Source organism: Chamaea fasciata, unplaced genomic scaffold (assembly GCF_029207755.1).
Source record: "Chamaea fasciata isolate MVZ Bird 193981 ecotype frontalis unplaced genomic scaffold, bChaFas1.0.hap1 SCAF_5, whole genome shotgun sequence".
NCBI lineage: Eukaryota > Metazoa > Chordata > Aves > Passeriformes > Sylviidae > Chamaea > Chamaea fasciata.
This window is the reverse complement of record NW_027094090.1, coordinates 33,143,717-33,161,486: the sequence shown is the minus strand read 5'-3', so window position 1 is coordinate 33,161,486 and position 17,770 is coordinate 33,143,717. Positions and strand designations below refer to the sequence as shown.

General features: G+C 43.2%; 1 protein-coding gene across 2 annotated transcripts in view; it reads right to left on the bottom strand.

Moving 5' to 3' along the window:
- Positions 1 to 10,651: 10,651 nt before the first annotated feature.
- The window catches only part of SRGAP1 (SLIT-ROBO Rho GTPase activating protein 1), a 145,855-nt gene continuing 138,736 nt past the window's right edge, over positions 10,652 to 17,770 (bottom strand). For both annotated transcript variants that reach the window (XM_066183172.1, XM_066183173.1), the window contains exons 19-22: positions 16,642 to 16,822; positions 15,937 to 16,071; positions 15,463 to 15,808; positions 10,652 to 13,731 (exon numbers count right to left, since the gene is read on the bottom strand). In XM_066183172.1, coding sequence (XP_066039269.1) covers positions 13,354 to 13,731; positions 15,463 to 15,808; positions 15,937 to 16,071; positions 16,642 to 16,822 — 1,040 coding nt within the window. In that variant the 3' untranslated portion in view covers positions 10,652 to 13,353. The remainder of the gene's footprint in view (positions 13,732 to 15,462; positions 15,809 to 15,936; positions 16,072 to 16,641; positions 16,823 to 17,770) is intronic.

The following is a 17,770-nucleotide window of genomic DNA, read 5'->3' as shown; positions in this document are numbered from 1 at the left end:
TACTTTTAAAAATCCCTAAATCCTTCACCAGATATAAGTTTCTGTGCTAAACCATACACTTCAAAATGAAGCCTGATAAATGGCACTAGTGGTGTTTCACATCAGGTCTTACATGTTACTTTCATAAACAGTGATTTGCCGGCACCAGGAACTCCAGGAAAGGGAAAATCTGAATTTAGGGTGTACAACCTAACAGCACCAATATTTCATAAGTGTCTCCAATTTCCTTTTGTCCTGTGCTTTTTTGCAGGTAAGTTTTGGGTGTGCCAGCAGAACTGTATTAACTGCCAGGGAGCATAGGAACAATATTGGCTCAGAAGCAGCTCGGGAATTGGACATGTACAGTGCTGGGTAGGAATCTAGGCTATGCTAGAGGCTGTGTCACTTTGGATTTAGGAAAGTAATCACAGATATGTTTTAAACCCTTTTTTTCTTTAAAAAGCTCTGATTACTGTGTGCTTCAGCATTCTCCTGGCATGAGGAGTACCACTGGCTACATGTCCTGGAGTACTTGTTCTAGTTCCTCTAAGCAAAGGCCAGCTCTTATAGCACCACTATTGACATCTACAGAAGCCAGGTTTTTTTTCTTTTACTTTTCCTGTTGTTTGGAGCTTTATAATTATTCCAGCAGATGATGTTAAACTCCTTAACCCAAAGAACTAAGTTTCCAGAAATTCACTGAGCTGTGTGGTTTCCACGTACTAATTTAAGAAAAAAAAAAGAAAAAAGAAAAAGTGAGGTGTCTGGGCGAGGTAAACTCTAAGGTACAGGTTGCTGAATTACCACTGCATCCTGGTTCTGGTTTTCCAAAATACCCTGGATATATCTAAGACTCCCTTTTAGTGATTAGGTACAGAGCTATACGGACCACATGAAGCCCTCCTTGATCTATGTCTTGGGCTTCTCAGAGGCATTAGTTTTACAAGGAGCTGTGTAAAATATTGGGAAAATGTTGTTCCATCTCATTAAAGATCTGGCAAGTGAGCTCTGTTGTATCATCTCATTGTACTACCATTTGCTTGCTTTTCATACAAAATATTCCAAGCTTTTGCTTGCTTGAATCTTTCAATTGCTGGACTTAAATCCAGTGTGTCCTTGGGTTGTCATTGACACTAAAAAATAAACACAATGTGGGAGGCTTGTGCAGTGCCCATCATATTCTTCTGATCTTGCATCAGCCCTGGAAGCCCTTCAAAGCCTCTTCAGATAGTCCCTGCTCTCTGCTAGGATCTGCTCAGTTTACTTTTGTTTGGGTTAATGAAAGTCTGTGGTCATGGGGAAATTATTAATAAATGAAGTATGAAAGACTTCATGGGATCTTTATTTGGACATCTAGTCAGGCATAAACTGTGATGTCAGTGCAGCTGTGTCCCAGATTGGGTGACGCCAGTGCGTAGAGATCTGTAAACTGCTATTGTTCTACAGGTATAATATTGTATATGAATTTTGGGAAGTGACCTCAAGAAATCTCATACCAAGGTGATTTTTTTCTACCTTATCAGTCTTTCTGATGATAAAAGAAAACTGGCTTTTGAAATCATGAATGACTCTTGCATTACACTGGTACATATTAGAAGATTTATGCCCAGACTTGTTGAGTACTCCCACCCTTCTTCCTCCCAAGTAAAAGACATAGTTTCTGTCACTGTATTTTGAGAGAGGTGGATTTTACTGTGCTCAGCTGCTGAAAAGCCTTTAAGCTCAGTGAGATGAAGGATACTGTTGGAAGTCACATGACTAACTTCTTACAGCAGAGACTGCTCACAAGATTAGAGGACATCCAAGTCCACTAATGAGCGAATTTGGGGTTTATGAGCTCTGAGGAAACTTTTCAATGATGTTAAACTAACTCTGCTAGATACTGTTAAAGCCCTTGTCTTTGGGGAAAGTGTTTATTTATAGGGACAGCATTGGTTCAGAAATTTTTTCTCTTACTAGAAGGAATATTGCTGCAAATATTTTAATAGGAAGTTCTGATGTTTGGGGATGTTTGTCCTAGAGATTTTTCCAAGATGTTCAACAAACTATTGCAGTTAGTAAGTTAGAAGAGACAATTTTAAACAAAAGTGAAACTCCTCTGGTATGTACATCAACTGCTACTTTACATGGCAAGGAGTGTTAATGAGATGTTGCAGCCTGCTACAAGGAACTACTAAACAAAATTGGCCCATTGTGGCCCACCCTTTTTCCTTCTGTGAACAAAGTCAAGCAAGAGATGACAGGCTCTTGATGCTCTGCCACGAACGGACTGCAGAACACTGCTTGTTAAAATGCAAAGTCCAGGAAGGAGAAGTTGGTATCCAAGTGAAGGAAACAGGGATGCCCATGAATGGATTTTGATGGTGGAAAACACATGCACTGCATCAAAGATCATTTCAACAGGGGGTATTGTCCCCTTCAGTCTTCCTAAATATGAAAATACATGTATATTCATAAAACACTTGAGGAATGTTATCTCTGTTTGGTGGGTCTGATGGCTTAGGAAAGATATTAGGGAAACTTGCAAAAGCCTTGGGAGTGGGAAACACGCATCCTCCAGATTTGGGATAAGGCCATGAAACCTGTTTGCATGTGTGTGTTCATACCTGTGTGTAAGGGAGACTGGAAACAGAAACCAAGAGAGATTGATTTTGCCCTTGCAGAGATCCAGAAGTAGTTGGTTGCACAATAAATGGGAGAAATGAAAAATTATGTTGTAGCAGTTTAATCTAGTGGCTTCTAAAAAAATAAGTATGTGGACTATTTCTCTGTTAAACACTCTAAGATCTCGCCAAGGGACACTTGATGTTATCAGATACATATAAAAGGAAGAAGTCTCAAAACAGTAATATTTCTGAAAAGTTAGTGCCTTCAGGATATTTGCAAACCATAAATGATTAACAGATGGAGTTTAAAAGGTGGTGAGTTTCCATCCCTTCCTGTGGTGTTCACAACTGAAGGAAACACATAGGAAGGATCTTTAGGTGGGTAAGAGCTGAGACTCGTGAGAGTGGGGAAGACTTGCCACTGATAAGAGTGTTAGGAAAACCTCAAATTATATGACTTATAAATATACCTGAACTCCTCCTCGGGGTCCTGCTAAGCCATGGAGGGAGGAAGAGCAGTAGGGTTTCAGTGTCCTCAGATTGCTTAACTGAACTCCTTAAATAAAACACAAGGCTGCTAAATTTTTCATCTGTCTCTCTCAAATAGAAGTTCTTAGTCTGACAGCTTTTCCTCTGCATTCTTAAGGATTACTATTTTAATAGCAATATTTGGTCCCCAGCGCCCTGACTTGTACTTGGGTTTTCTCTGTGTGCCCTTGAGGCTTTCTCTGCTGAGGGAGCTGAGACTTCCCAAAGCTGTTAGCCAGAACTGACCTGTAATTTTCCAGTAAGTCATGGTGCCATCAGGAAATGCCACTTCATGAGGCTCAGGATATTTCCTGAAGACATACTTCACAGCAATGTTTCATTCTAGAAAGAGCGAAACAAACAAATCAAAAAGCATTTTTCTTATGTTAAAGCAGAGTTGTTTTATATAAGATTTTACAATGAAATACATTTATCTTATAAGCATGAAAAATGCAGCAAAGCATTTCAATAAAATATTTCTTTAGGAACAAGTTACAGAGGTTCTTTTGTCCATTTTTATTATGGAAAATATATTTAAGCTTGCAGAATTTGCTGTGAAAGGGGAAATCCTATTAAAGCCAGCTTTGTTTTCTCTCTCTCTGCTGCTTTGCTTTGGTTTATGTCTTGTATTAACGAGATGTTCAGCTGTGCAAGAAATAACATTTTTCTCTGTTTGTGGTTGACTTTTTGATTGCTTAAACTTATTTGCTGTATGGTATCTTTACAGTCCAAGCTTTTGTGATTTATACCTTAGGTATACATTACTTCACAAAGATGCAATGTAGAGTTGATATCCTATATAAGGAATGAGAGACGCCATTGTATTTAACTCTTGATTCTCTTAAAGGATGGCAGGACCCTCTGGTTTGGTGTTTGAATCTGGAAGAAAGCATGTCACTTGTAAAATAGTCAGATTTAAACAGAAATTACTCAAGGGCTGCTGGACAGTTTGGTTTAGGCCCTTTGGAGGTTTTTTCCTTTAAAAAATTCAGACAGTATATTTTGTAGTACAAGCCAATAAAATAAGTCTTATGTCCCTGTATAGGTTAACTTGCTGGGGACTGGGATTTTGCTAGGGGCCAAATGCCAGTGCTTCCACCATGAAATGTGCATTCAGCTCCCCTTAAAAGGTAAACCCCATGGAAAACCCACACAAATTATGAGAAACTGTTATGAACTGAACCATGAATTTTTAATATTCAGTTACCCTGAGGTACAAGTTAGAGCTTAAAATAAATTGTTTTATATTTCATACTCTGAGTAATGCATGCAACAATACAAGAAGGGAAATTAAGTTTCCAAAGAACTCTCTGCTTTGGGTTTAACAGGACAGTTTTACAAACAATCATTCTGGAGACAGAATTGTACGAGATCTGTCTGTGGGCCCAAAATCTGGTGGTGCCTTTCATCGCCTGCCTGTGTCTAGTGTCTCACCCCCTGCACGATCCTTGCACAGCCTCAGTGGCCAGCTCAGCATGGGCTGCCACTCCTGCCTTCAACAACATGCCAGAGGACACAAAATCACTTGTGGTGGATAGGAAGCTTGACAGGAATTCAAGCGTCACTTTTCACCTGAATTACAGTGACCTTTTCTTTCCTCCCCGGTCTTCTAAGTGTTGAAACCTCTGCAACTTCCCCCAGGCCCTGCTGCTTCCTTTCCCTGCACACCCAGTCCTGGCAGCGAGGATACCCTGCAGCAAAATATCTCCCAGCTCTTGGGTACATGAGAGTAAGTTGGACCCAGCCCACTGCCTCTTTGGCTGAATCTTTTGTCTCTTATTTTTGCCACTCTAAAGCAGAATCATCTTCTGCCCAGTTAAGGAGCATCCTGCACTCAGGTCCTTCCCCTGTCAAACTCTGCTGCCAGTGGAGTGGGGCACCAGAGGTGCTGGGCAGCATTTCCCGGAGATACGAGTGAATTACAAAAGCCCTGGAGGGAAGAGCAGCAGTCCCACTTCAGTTCTGTCTCGATGGAAGTTATGAACAAACCTGATTATCCCACACTCTTACTCAGACTACTGCAAGCAACACTGGAAAATATTCCTGCACATAAGCATAACCTCGAAGTGATTTGTATTTCCTTTTGCAGAATTTTAGCCCCTAATTCTACAAGAATTTCTGCAACATGCAAATGTTTTTTTTTCCCCCGCTTGGTGTGTTTTATTTGATACTGGAATCCTTCCTTTAGTCAGATGAGACATGATCTTTGCCAGTGCTTTGAAAAGTGGATGTAGTGAGGAAACTGAGCCACTGCAGGCACTGGACATATTTGTGTTGGCTTCAGCAAAGAGGGCAAAGAGCCTTGGGTATGATGTGTGACACGCAGTAGCCTTGTAGGGATGGCACAGATGACATATTTACCTCCAGTCCTCCTCCCAGGGAGCAAGGTGTGGGCTATCTCCTACTGCATTTGAGTGCTGCTTTCCTTTGACCAGACACATGGGATTCAGAGTGTATTAGAGGAGTTGTATAGGTTTGAATGCTCTCACAATTAGTCTCATTCAAATTAGCAGAGGGGAAAATGTCCCTCTGATGTTGTGGTGATCAGGGGTGAGCCCTGGAGATCACAGTGCAGGGACCAGGCTAGTGCTGCCACCCTGCAAAGGCACCCTCAAACGGGGCTCCTTCCGCAGCTGATATCTGGGACAGATGCTGCTAAATTTGTACGGCCTGAGCAAAACTCTGGTTCTTTCACCAAGAAAAAGAAACATTGGGAAAAGTTAAATTATTTTCCGGAACTGCCTTCCCATCAATTTTATTAACTAAGAATGAAAAGCACATTAAGCATAACTGAATTATTCTATGACTAGTGTTACTAATAGATCTCTAAAAAAATTGAGTTTGCTTCGAGGTAATAATAATTCTACCTGGTACTGGAGCCAGAACTATAGTTCACACAGAAATCTCATTGAAATGCTGGAGCCTGCTGGTATGCCTATAAAGCAGGAAAAATTTAAAACAATGAAATGGAAAACACAAAATCTGAGGGCATGTAAACAGAACATCAAGTTATTTCTATAGAGGCCAAACCAGAGACCCAATATTACAACACAGGTACAGAAGAAACACACGTTTTTACATAAAAGCTTGTAAATCAGCTGCGGCTTCACTGAACATGCACATTTTCATGTGCACAACTCACGGATGTACATGGATACAAATGGCATTTAGGCCTACAGTACATAAAAAAATTATACTGGTTCTGAACTTCCAGGGTTAGCCAAAGTTAAGTTTTAATACTTTAATACAGAAATAAAACATGCAGCAGGAATTTTGCAATGTACCTGGTCCAATGCTTTCAAGAAATGATATATGCATACATATATATTTATTTGTTTTTAATTTGTAGTTAGGGGAGGGGTACAGAGGAGAGTTCAGAATGATCTCTGAATATGATTTAGCAGCCCCAGATTAGCCATATTTCTATCTCTGATTGTAACAGTGTATGTAAACTGATTTTGTTCAGAATAACTTTGACTTAATCATAAAATAAGCCTTGTGATATGTATGGCAAATTTAAAAATGGTCTTCAGACTAGGTCTGAAATTAATTTTTGACACATTCTCGTACCAGCTTTCGAGAAAAAAAAAATTAAATAGCTGAGGAAACTGTCCAGGTGAAATTCAGCTTAAACCTGTTAGTATTGATGAATAACCCTGTTGTACTCACCTTGATGCTCTTGCTTGGGCATGCTGGGGTGCTACTCTAATGTCTGTCTCAGAAAAGATTCTAGGCAGGTAAAAACCCAATTAAAGTATGTGCTGCAGTGAGTTGTTTTAAGATACTGTGTTTCTAGGTTGAAGTCATGAAGGATTTTAGGCATTTTCCACCTTTAACACATTTGAATTTTCTATTTGTGACTCTGGCACCAACATCCATGTTAATGCCATTTCTTTGCAATCAAAAACTCACTGCCAGAAGCCTGACCATTTAAATGAGTGTCTCATTCACCTCCGGAGGAGTGCTGGGCTCAGTGATTTGTCCCTCCTGGAGTGTAATTCATTCAAATAAATGTAAATCACTATTTTATGTTGTTTGGTCAGGGTTTATAGATGTCAGTGTATACTACTGAAAAGGCACATGGCAGATATTAAGGGAGCAATCAATGTGCTTCACAGAGATGACAACAGGCAAGGTTTGGCTTTGGTTTATCCGTGGTGCTGCACTCAGTGCAGCTATTATTGATTTTGATCCCACAAGTGTTTGACCTCCTTTGTACAGCACAACTTGTCCATATTTTACAGCAGAATTTTTTTTGCCTCGTACTTCATGTTCATATTCCATTAGCGTGCTACTTGAAAAAAAAATTGATGCAGTTTGTTAATTAAAAAAAGGGAAATCCTCAACCTCCAACCCTGAATCACCAAGCTGCTCTCATGTGTTTGCGGTGACCAGTGTGGCCTGACCCTGCTGGTAGATGGCAGTGACACAACTGAGGATCATAGAATCATAGAACCCTTTAGGAAAAGACCTTTCAGTCATCGAGTTCAATTGTCAATCCAGCACTACCATGTTAATCCCAAACCATTTTTCCAAGTGCCACATCTATATGACTTTTAAGTACCACCAGGGATGGTGACTCAGTCACTTCCCTGGGCAGCCTTTTCCCGTGCTTGACAACCTTTTCTCTGAAGAAATTTTTCCTGAGATCCAATCTAAACCTGTGATTCAACTTGAGGCCATTTGCTCTTGGCTTTTCATTTGTTACCTGGGAGACAGACATGGGGTACAGTACTTGTGCAGCCATGGGGCAGAGGCTCAGCTGACTGCAGAGTTACAGTAAAAGGTATATTCCTGTGTTTTTAATTTCCACATATATATTGGGAAAGGTAAGAGAAACCCTGCTGACCTGTCCAATTCAGCCAGACCCAGATCATGTCATTTAACTCTATTTAATCCCTCAGTCAGCATCAAATTGTGCATGTCTCCTTCCAGCCCTTGGGCCTGCCAGCTCTCACTGTACCTGCTGTGTAAGAAGCTACGGGAATACAGAGCTCTTCTCTCTCTTGATTCCACCTTAGTGCCCCTGCACAAGTTTTGTTCTCGCATCTGGTGGGAACGGTACATCAGGCAGGCTGCTCCGAGGCCTGCCATTTTCTGTTTTCATTTCCACTGGTTTTAGCCTTGTTTATCAGTGGGATGGCTGGATAAGAGGAACCAAACCACTGTGCTAGGGCTACAGCCCTGCTGGGGCCAGGGGGAGGTGGGTGTCCAGTGGAGCTGACTGCCAGGAAAGGGCTGAGGGGTGGCAGGAGCTGGGGCTGAGGCCAAGGCGGCTGCAGTGCAGGGGAGCTGCAGCACTGCGGTGGAGAGTGAGTGACGCCTCTGAGCCATAAGGGCTCCCCGGCAGGAAAGACTTGCTCTGGCTGGGTGTGCTGGAGCCAGAGTGCTGGCAGAGACTGGTGCTGCCAGCTGTGTGATCTGCAAATGCCCTTGTGGAAAACGCAGAGACAGGGAGTAGCTGCAGTTACAGTGGCATGTCTGAATGAGCAGTTTGTTTGTTTTTAAACAATAATTGAGCTGGTTCAGCTAACTGGGTTTTAGGATGATAAATTGTTGATCTGTGTAGGCCTTGATATATTATAATAGTATTTTTTTCATGAAGTTCATGGAAAAAGCAATATTCCTATGTACAAGAATGGTACCTTCATCTTCCACCATCTCTAGTGAATACTTTCCTGTTTCAGTTGCTCCCCATGTATCAGTTCCGCCCAGACTAACGTCAAGGCTTGCTCCATGGGGTAGCAATGATTGAACAGAACAACTGTGGATCCTTCTGGTCAGGGTAAGTCCATGTGAGCCACAGAGTAAGAAACAAACTGTGTATCTCTGCCAAGGAGAACCTAAAACCTGAGTGGATCCTCCGTGGTTTCTTTATGCTGTCTGAGGAGGTGTTCGTGCAGTCTGGGGCAGTGCCACGCCCTGGAGCTGCATGTGGCTTGAAACAATGATCTGCAGCAGCGGCCTGAGAGCTAAACACTCCGCTGCCACTGCTAGTCTTGTTCTCTTCAGCCAATACACTTTTCTCAGCAAAACATCACATCACCCTTTTGCTTTTCAAGCACCAGTAGAGTCAGCAGTTCCTCCATCACCTGCCAAAAGCTTTGGCTGTCTCCGTGAGAGCTGGGCTTCTTTCCACTACAAAAACTGGAAGGAAGTTAGGAAGTCAGCACTGTGCAACCCTGAAACTTATATCATAAAACAGGAGGAGGCTCCTTGTGTTTTCTTATTTATTTTGAAACAGAATAAAATCCACCACATAAGCCCCTCCCCTCACCAGTGAATGATCTGACTGTGGAAATTGGGTTATGCATCCTCTGGGCTGTGTAGGACCTTGAATGAGGAATGACCTTTGCTGTCCCCTCCTGTGTGCCTTAGTCAGCTTTTGTGCAGTAGGGGACAAGAAGAAATGCCCGAAGTAGGTCGCTGGACACTGCAGTGCAAAGGCTGCCGCCAGGGGCTGATGGATGAGCAGCCGCATTACGGCAGCTTCCTCAGCGACAGGAGTGACAGCTCTGCTGTTTGCCGGGGGGCTGCTGTGCCCCTTCCCCCACACCACCCCACACTGCCCCACATAGAACCATAGCATGGTTTGGGTTGGAAGGAACCGTAAAGGTCATCCAGTTCCAAACCCCCGCCATAGGCAGGCACACCATCCACCTTAAGACCAGATTGCTTAAAGCTCCATCCAGCCTGGCCTGGAACACTTCCAAGAACAGGGCATTTGTCTTCTTCAGGCACATGGTGGTCCTCAGCAACCAGGGATGACAGGTTTGGAGTATTTTTAGCAAGGATTGAGAATGCATTTCCAAAAGGCTCTTATGCCCCTAAACATCTAAGCTGGGCAGCGTGGCAAGCCTATTTGGGCAGCTGTAGTTTGAGCCCAGGAATTGTCCTGGATAGCATCTGATCCACGTATGGCAGAACATCTCTCTGCAGCTATCAGCCTGACAATCAGAGACCCCCTGGTTCCTGAAGCCAGCTGGGAGGGTGTGTATTGCCACTATTTCTCAGACATAAGGTCACTGAAGATAACCCTTAACTGTGGCACTCCCCCCACCCCCTCCCAGCCTAACAGCATCTCTTCTTTCGTTCCAAGAAATATCCCCATTTCAAGAAATGTCCCTTTTTAAATTCTTTTCACTATATTTTTAAAATATGTAAGCTAGAATGTTTTCTCCACCCCACTTTTCCTGTGGGGAGCAGGAGGTGGGGTGGCAGGGATTTGGCCAAGTGGGTGGCAGAGGGGTTTCCTCAGCCAGTGCAAGCACGAGTGACTACTCTTGATGGGTGCTCAGGCAGAACTATGTGAAGTTGGTGGCTCTTTGAGAAGGGTCTTCAGATACAGAGGGACTTACAAGCTAGGCAAGGAACAAGTGCTTCTTCAGGCCAAGAGGGTGATAGCTCTTGATGCCGTGTGGGGTGTGGGTAGCTGGGGGATGCTGGTGTGCTGGATGCTTCCTTATGTGGGAAGTAGATGATCAATCCATGCTGGAAGATACGGTGGTTTCCCCAGCAAAACTACACACAGAGACAGAACTATCTTCTTTATTATAAAGATACACTATGAGGAACAAACTTGAATGTATACTGAAGCTTGTAATGGTACATGCCAAAAATGTACAGTACTATACATAAAAGTGCATTGTCACAACAGATTAACAGTACATTTCTCTTTCAGAACTGTGGATTTTCCATGTTTTTATTTGATCTTCAAGAGTGGAAGGAATGCAATGGGAATGCAGCCATACACGAACAGGAAAGGATGCAATGGAAATGCAACAGTACAAGAGCAAAGCTAAAGCTCCTCTAAAATTTAAAGGCACTTTCACATGTACATACTACAGATGTACATTGACACAAGTAGGTAACAGTCAACAAGCAGGAAGCTACCAGTACTGCAATTCATCAAACTTGACAGTAAAGGACAATACTGATTGGATTAGGTGTGCAGGAGTTACCCTTTAGTACGCCTGTAGATGTAGCAGTCTTTCCTGTTACATATCCACTTACTATGCTTTAAAGTATCTATAATAACCATCAAACTACACATTAACTGTGTGAATGCACTAAGTGGATGCATTCACTAAATGCACTGTTTCTAATATTTTCTTTTGCTAAACAATTTCTAATATAAGCATTATGGAGTCCAGTACAGTTATTTAAACATACAAAATTCCCTATGCAATTTAAAGATACAGGTATCCATCTCAATTGTGCCAGGTGGGTTAATTTAAAAATGCTAGACAAAAACTGTATGTAAATGAAAGCAGAAATTCCAGTTTTGTTCCACTGAGTCTAGTAACCTGGGGAACTACTTGAAAATATCTCTGGTCCCAAACAAGTGAGCAGACCCTACAGACCAGCACTGGTCTGCAGCTGGGGCTGGCCTGGCTTAGGCTCTGGCCCTGGCATTACGACCAGGCAGTACAGTTGACAAGGTTTGCTGACCCATGCTGCACAGCCCACCGTGGTGGATTGAGACATTGTCTCTAATCTAGATGTGTGTGAAGTCTGACTGGATTGAAAAGTGTTTGCAAATACCAGCAATAGTTTGGGGTTCAGAGGCAGTTCATGGGGTATTTCTCACACCTGGACCTTCACATTGCAACACCCATCTAGAAGGTGTAAACCAGAGCAGGAATAAATAACTCCTAAATAACAACAGGAAATTACTCCTGTCATCTCAGCAATTATGTCTATCAATTTTGTCACTACTCTTCTCCTCCCAAACTCAATTGTTTACATATACTGAGTTGTACAATTTCAAGCTCTCCAAAAGTGAGATCTTACAGAATATGTGGAAAGAAAGATCCTAATTACAGCCAGTTGTACCTCTGTAGGTGGACCACAAGTGATTTTTTTTCTCCCATTTTATTCATTGAAACTTCTTTTATCGATTGGATGTTTGAAAATTTGTTCACGGAAATAATATTATGGCTTACTGTTGCAATGTGCAAAACAGCTGTAGGTTTAGCTCATGCCTAGCGAAGTTTAACAACAGAGCACTAAGCAAAGTTGACAGTTGCCACTTGCACAGACATAGGAAAGGTGCTGATTTCTGTCATTTAAAAAAAGGGGAAGTGGAGGGGAAAGAGGTTATGGAAAACTTCAGTCAGCTTGAATCTAGGCAGTAGAAACTCAGCTGCCTGTCCTGTGAGTGACCCCTGCACCACTGGCAGGGGGTAGTCCCTCTTCTGAGTCCCTGTCTTGCTGCTGTCAGCACAACTGAGCGTTTGCACTGTGCAAGGCAGTCAGCACGGCTGGGTCAGCTCAAAACTCAGACTATTGCAGCCCAAATCACGTCCTAAATTGGACACTGAGCAATAAAGTCAATGGGATACTTTTCTGAATTACTGTGTAGTTGATCCCTTTAATAGCCCCTCATGCTCCCTAATAGACCAACAGGTTCCTGCACTCCCCAGAGCCTGTGAGCTTCAAACAAATTTAGCTTTTGTAAAAAATGTGGTATCAGGAAATGAAGGTCTAGCTTCATGGGAAAAGGTACACTACTACAGAGGGCAGCAAAAGGAGTTTCTAGTTACTACCCTGGAGATGTGCTTTAGCCGTGTCCTGGAATGCTGCTTTGTATCAGTGAGAGCAATGTGATCTCCAGATCCATCCAGTGCTTGCCTCTAGCGAGACTGCCAACAAGAAAGCTAAAACTTGGTGCCAATTATGAGTTGTGAGGGTTTGGTGATTTTTTTTTTCCACGTCTTAAATAAGAAATGTGGCCTGAGATGACTTAAGACATTCCACACAGACACTTAATCCTCACATGCTAGATTTCAGTTCTTACTAACCTGCTTGAGATTTGGTTTGGTGACCCAGAAATGAGAGGCTCCATGTCCCCTGAACCCCCTCCCGCCCCTTAGTTTTGTGCAGGATCTGTTATTATATAGCTACAGTAAGACTGTGAAGTATAGTACAACGTGGCAAGCTGTTTGTGATCTGTGTTGGTTTTATTACAAATGGTGCAGCATCAAGTTTTCAAGTAAGTCTGTGTTTGTTTTTTAAAACTATGCACAATTGTCCAGTTTTTAGTTTAATCGAAACCATACAAAATACAAATGCCCATGTTAATGTAGCTACTTTCAGACAATACATTCAAAAACACTGAAAAACAAAGCCTCTCCAGTTACAAACATGAACAAATGATGTTACGGAGCCCTGACTTCTATTGTTAATCCATCCCTTTCCCTGGCACACCCCAGCTGGGCACTGTGGGTGGCTGAGCTGCCTACATTGTGCAAGATTTGTCAGCTGGACCCTGGGAAGGAGGAGAAGGCCCTATGCTAGGATTTGTTTTTGGAAGAACAATAGGTTTTGGCCTAAGAGCAGGAGGTTTCAGCTGCACTCCCATTCTAGGGGCCACCATGGGCTTGAAAGTACTCATGGTGTCACTGGAAGAACTAGTGCTACGGCGGATCTGAGGCTCGGAGCTCCTTAGAACAACGGTGTGGAGAGGGCTGAGCGACTCCGTGGAGGTGGCAGGTGTGGGGGTGTTCTTCATTTGCTCCAAGGTGTCCAACACCACATCAGGGGCGTGTTTGGCCGAACTCTGCCGTTCCAGCTCACGGAGCTCGTTCAATGCCGTGTTCATCGTCTCCTCGATGTCCTGGGTCAGAGCACAAGAGAGAGCAGCATGTCATTTGTGTTGCTACTGAATGCCAGAGGAGCAAGGGAAGGGGGAAGGAAATGCATTCGTTAATCCACCAACCATCCTCTAACAGTTATCATAGTTCTAAAATCAATTTCCACCAGATTTATTTGAAAGACGATTGACAACATGGCAGCTTTGGGTGGACATGACAAACATTTAACCTTGTTCATTTGAGAGAATCAAAAAAAGGTGTTACACCAAAATCTGCAAGCCATTTATGGATTGTCAGGACAACTGACATTTGCTTAGCAGTGTTTTAGTGGTGAAGATTTCTGTCATCTCTTGGATACTGACAACTGTAAAGATTTTAGTCCATTTGCTCACTCTTAGCCAACTGCTCTGCTCATCTAAAGCCTCAGGTGTCCAGGGTCTGTATTCCCTCACATGGATTACCAAACCTAGTTTTCTCAGGAAATAAAGTTTGTATGCCTATCAGCTCCTCTCTCCTCTTGTGTCAATGAGTTCAATCTTAAACAGCAAAAACCTGTAAGATATTGGTCAGTATGCATACCTAAGAAAAACTATTTTCTTCATGAGGATTTCAGGGCTGAAGGCTAAAAGAACACACCAAGATACTAGTTTACTGCTTTTCAGTGGTATTGAGATACAACTAAGCCTAAAATATCATGTTCCCTGCCTGCTCACACTGACTTTCACATAGTTTAATCAAAGTTTGGGTTCTTTCACTGCCAAGTGATCACCAGTCTAAGCATAAAAAAAGGATATCTTAAGCTAAAGAGCACTGTTTCAGGAAAGTAAATGAGTATCCTAGAATAAAAACAGTAAAAACACTTGCACTTTCTAACCCTAATCCATGAGTTCTGGCCTAAGCACGGCAGTTCCTTCTATTCCTCACTGGAAGCAGAGTCTGAAAGCAAGCATTACCAGTACATTAAATTTTAAAACATGAGTGCCAGTGTTACTGTAAAATGCATTTGCAATCATAGAGCACCCTCAGGGTGCTCTTAGTAATCACGTTACCCTACCTAGACAAAATGTGAGTTCTGGAGACAGAGGTATCTATTTACTCAAGAGCTTTTACTGGTTCAGTACAACAGACCAATTTGATGATCACGGTGCTCCCTACTCCATTCTCTTCACCTCTTCACGGCCAGGAATGAGACTGGTGACTGTTCACACAAGTGTAAGATGACCCACAATTTATGCAGCTGCAACATCTTGCACATCAGGTTCTACTACACACATCAAATCAACACATTGTAGGAACTCTGTGAAAACTATAAAATCCACAAGACCGTGGACTGTAAATCTGCTTTGAATGGTTGCTACTAGCCAGTCAGAGCACTTTTCTGCTTAGCACAATACTGACACATAATTGAAAACTAATTACAGGCAAGTCAGAATAGGCCAGCCTTCAACAGAGCATAGTGATCTATGTAGCTGCTGTAATACTGTCCTAGTGTTCTGCATGGCAGAGGCAATTTCATTACAGTGTAATGGGAAATAATTTCTTTTTATTGCTTCTGCAATGTTTACTCCCCTTTGTGCTTCTTCTATTCAGGATTGCTTAATGCATCTTCTTTCACACACACTCTGTTTGGAAAGCCAAGTAGGATATTCCCCTGCACACACCTTCCCACCAGTGCATGTGCTCTGTGCTGTGCTATTCAATGAGATCTGCTGCTCAGAAAATCAGACAGCGCCGTAAATAAAAAAGACACAAACCTGAGCTATTGACTCTGGGTCCAGTGGTTTATGGTCATTGAAACCTGTGTACTGACCAGAAGACGTAGACCTTCTAATGGGAGGGCTATCAATCTTCTTCAGCGAATCATGCCTGCTGATGTTAGTGAGGCTGCCGTGGCCAGGCCTGCGCCGCCGTTCAGGGCTGTCGGCGTTGAGGTTGCGGTTCTGAAGGAGGGCTCTGGGACTGCAGTGAGTAGCCAGGTTGGGGGAGCCCAGCTCCATGGCCGAGTTGGAGAGAGGGTGAGGTGGGTGTACTGGGCAGTGGCCGTCACTGCTCCTGCCTGGGCGTCTTAGGGGAGGTGGAGGTTCCGATCTCTTTCTTTGCCTGCAGCAGGGGAGAAGTGGTGGCAGAACAAGTTGTAGTGACCCAGTATAAGCATGTGCAGGAGTAATTACTCAGTGTTAGCTGAGCTGTGAGCAGAACTACTGAAAATATGTTATGGTGAAGCTTACCTTCCTAAATACACATCTGAGTGACGGTCAGTAGGAGAGTTCATATCCTTTGATGATGATTTGTCCTCAGTTATGGGTCCGCTGCTGGCCTCACTGTCTGCTTTTTGGCTCAGTGTATCTGAGAAAGTATCATCCCTGAACAGAACACAGGTGGCGAGATGAGAAGGGAGTGAGTGAAGTATGACAGAGCACCTTGGCCCTCTCAGATTTTAATCCCCTTAAGAAAAGCAGGCATGTTATAAATGCACTGCAGCCTTTGCACATCTCCCACAATTGTTTATAATCCTTCTGTTTACTGAGCTCTTTACGCTTTGAGTGTACATAACCTTTCTGTAAAGAACTTTTTTCATCCTTGGCAAAGCACATGCCTAATACTGCAAAACAAGAGTTCAGGACCGCATTTCCCCAGCTCTTGCTATTCTGAAGTTAAAAGTCAGCAACTGCTACAAAGAGATACTCAAATTAAAATAGGTGCAGCAGTATCTGTCTCTGAATGTACTGGGAATGTATCCATAGAAGTAGCTTAGCCTAGTAGTAGTTTTAGATGGAGCTTTCAATCCAGGGCAGTAAAGACAGGTATCCTGCACAGAAGGCAAGGGTTCAATCTATCTGACCCTTCAAACCACTGACCCATTTGGAAAATACTGCTGAGCACTTCAGGCTTTACACCCCGCCAAGAACCCAGTCACACCAGACACTGCTTACATATCCTGCACCACTATGTACTGGTGAGGGACAAGGCCATCAATTCCATTGTGCCTTCCTTCCCACCAGTCTTCAGATGCTCGGTGATAGAGCAGAAGGGAAGCTCCTTTCTTGAAAGAGAGTTCTCGTGCAGATCTTCCAACATAGTCAAACTTGGCAATAGCTTCTATGGGCTCGCACTCTGGGTGGGAAGAGCAACAAATATTAGATTCCATATAGTTCAATTGGGTTTAATAGACCCCATTTTTTGCATTTTCTCAGTGCTCATTCTGACAGAGATCAGCCGAAGGAAGGCAGACTCCAGGCAGTAGTTACAATGTGTCCCTTACAAAGAAACACAATCCATCTGTGTCCCAGGTGTGAAACATCTGGGTTGCTTCAGGAGCTGCAGAAAACACCAGCATACTCAAATGCTACAACTGCCTTTGGGAGAGAGGCTTCTGCCTCCTGCTGGAAGGGCTCCTGCATGGCTGGAGAATGGGATGGAGGCCAGGCAATAAAGATTTCTGAAAATAAAATGAACTCAGATGAATAATCAAAGGCCCAAGGAACCAGTGTGATAAAGGAAAATAGGAGTGCTTTTGCCATCTGCAGTGGCAAAGGAAAGAAGACAAGATTAGCCTGTGCATGAGTAAGGATACCCTGCCTAACTGGGCCATGGAATTTCTGTCTTTTACGTGATGAGCATGCAGACCCACTGAAACTAGTGTTTTACACAGTACCAAAGCCTCGTGCTTTAATCCACTTCCTTAATGCCCTTTTGGAGTGAGACAAGACGGCTCCAGACCACAGGGACAGTCCCTGTGTGGCCTCAAGTTGCTGAAAGCAGCTCTGCCTGCTCCAAAATCCCGAGCTGCCCTGGTTTCTTCAGGGGAGGCTGGTGTTTTCTGAAGCCAAACACTGGCTACAGCAGTTCTGGCTAATCCTTTGTCAGAATGCTGGTAAATTCAGCCTTAGGATGGAAATGGGCTCCATCCTGTAACCTGTGCTGGGATGGAGACCTACTGATGTCAGCAAAGGGGCCCTGCAGGGATGGCCGGAGCTGTGCCCAGGCATCCAGCAAACACCTGTGATTTTAACAAGTTCTTATTTCGTCTGCATAAAACCAAAAGCACCTGAGCTTTAAAAG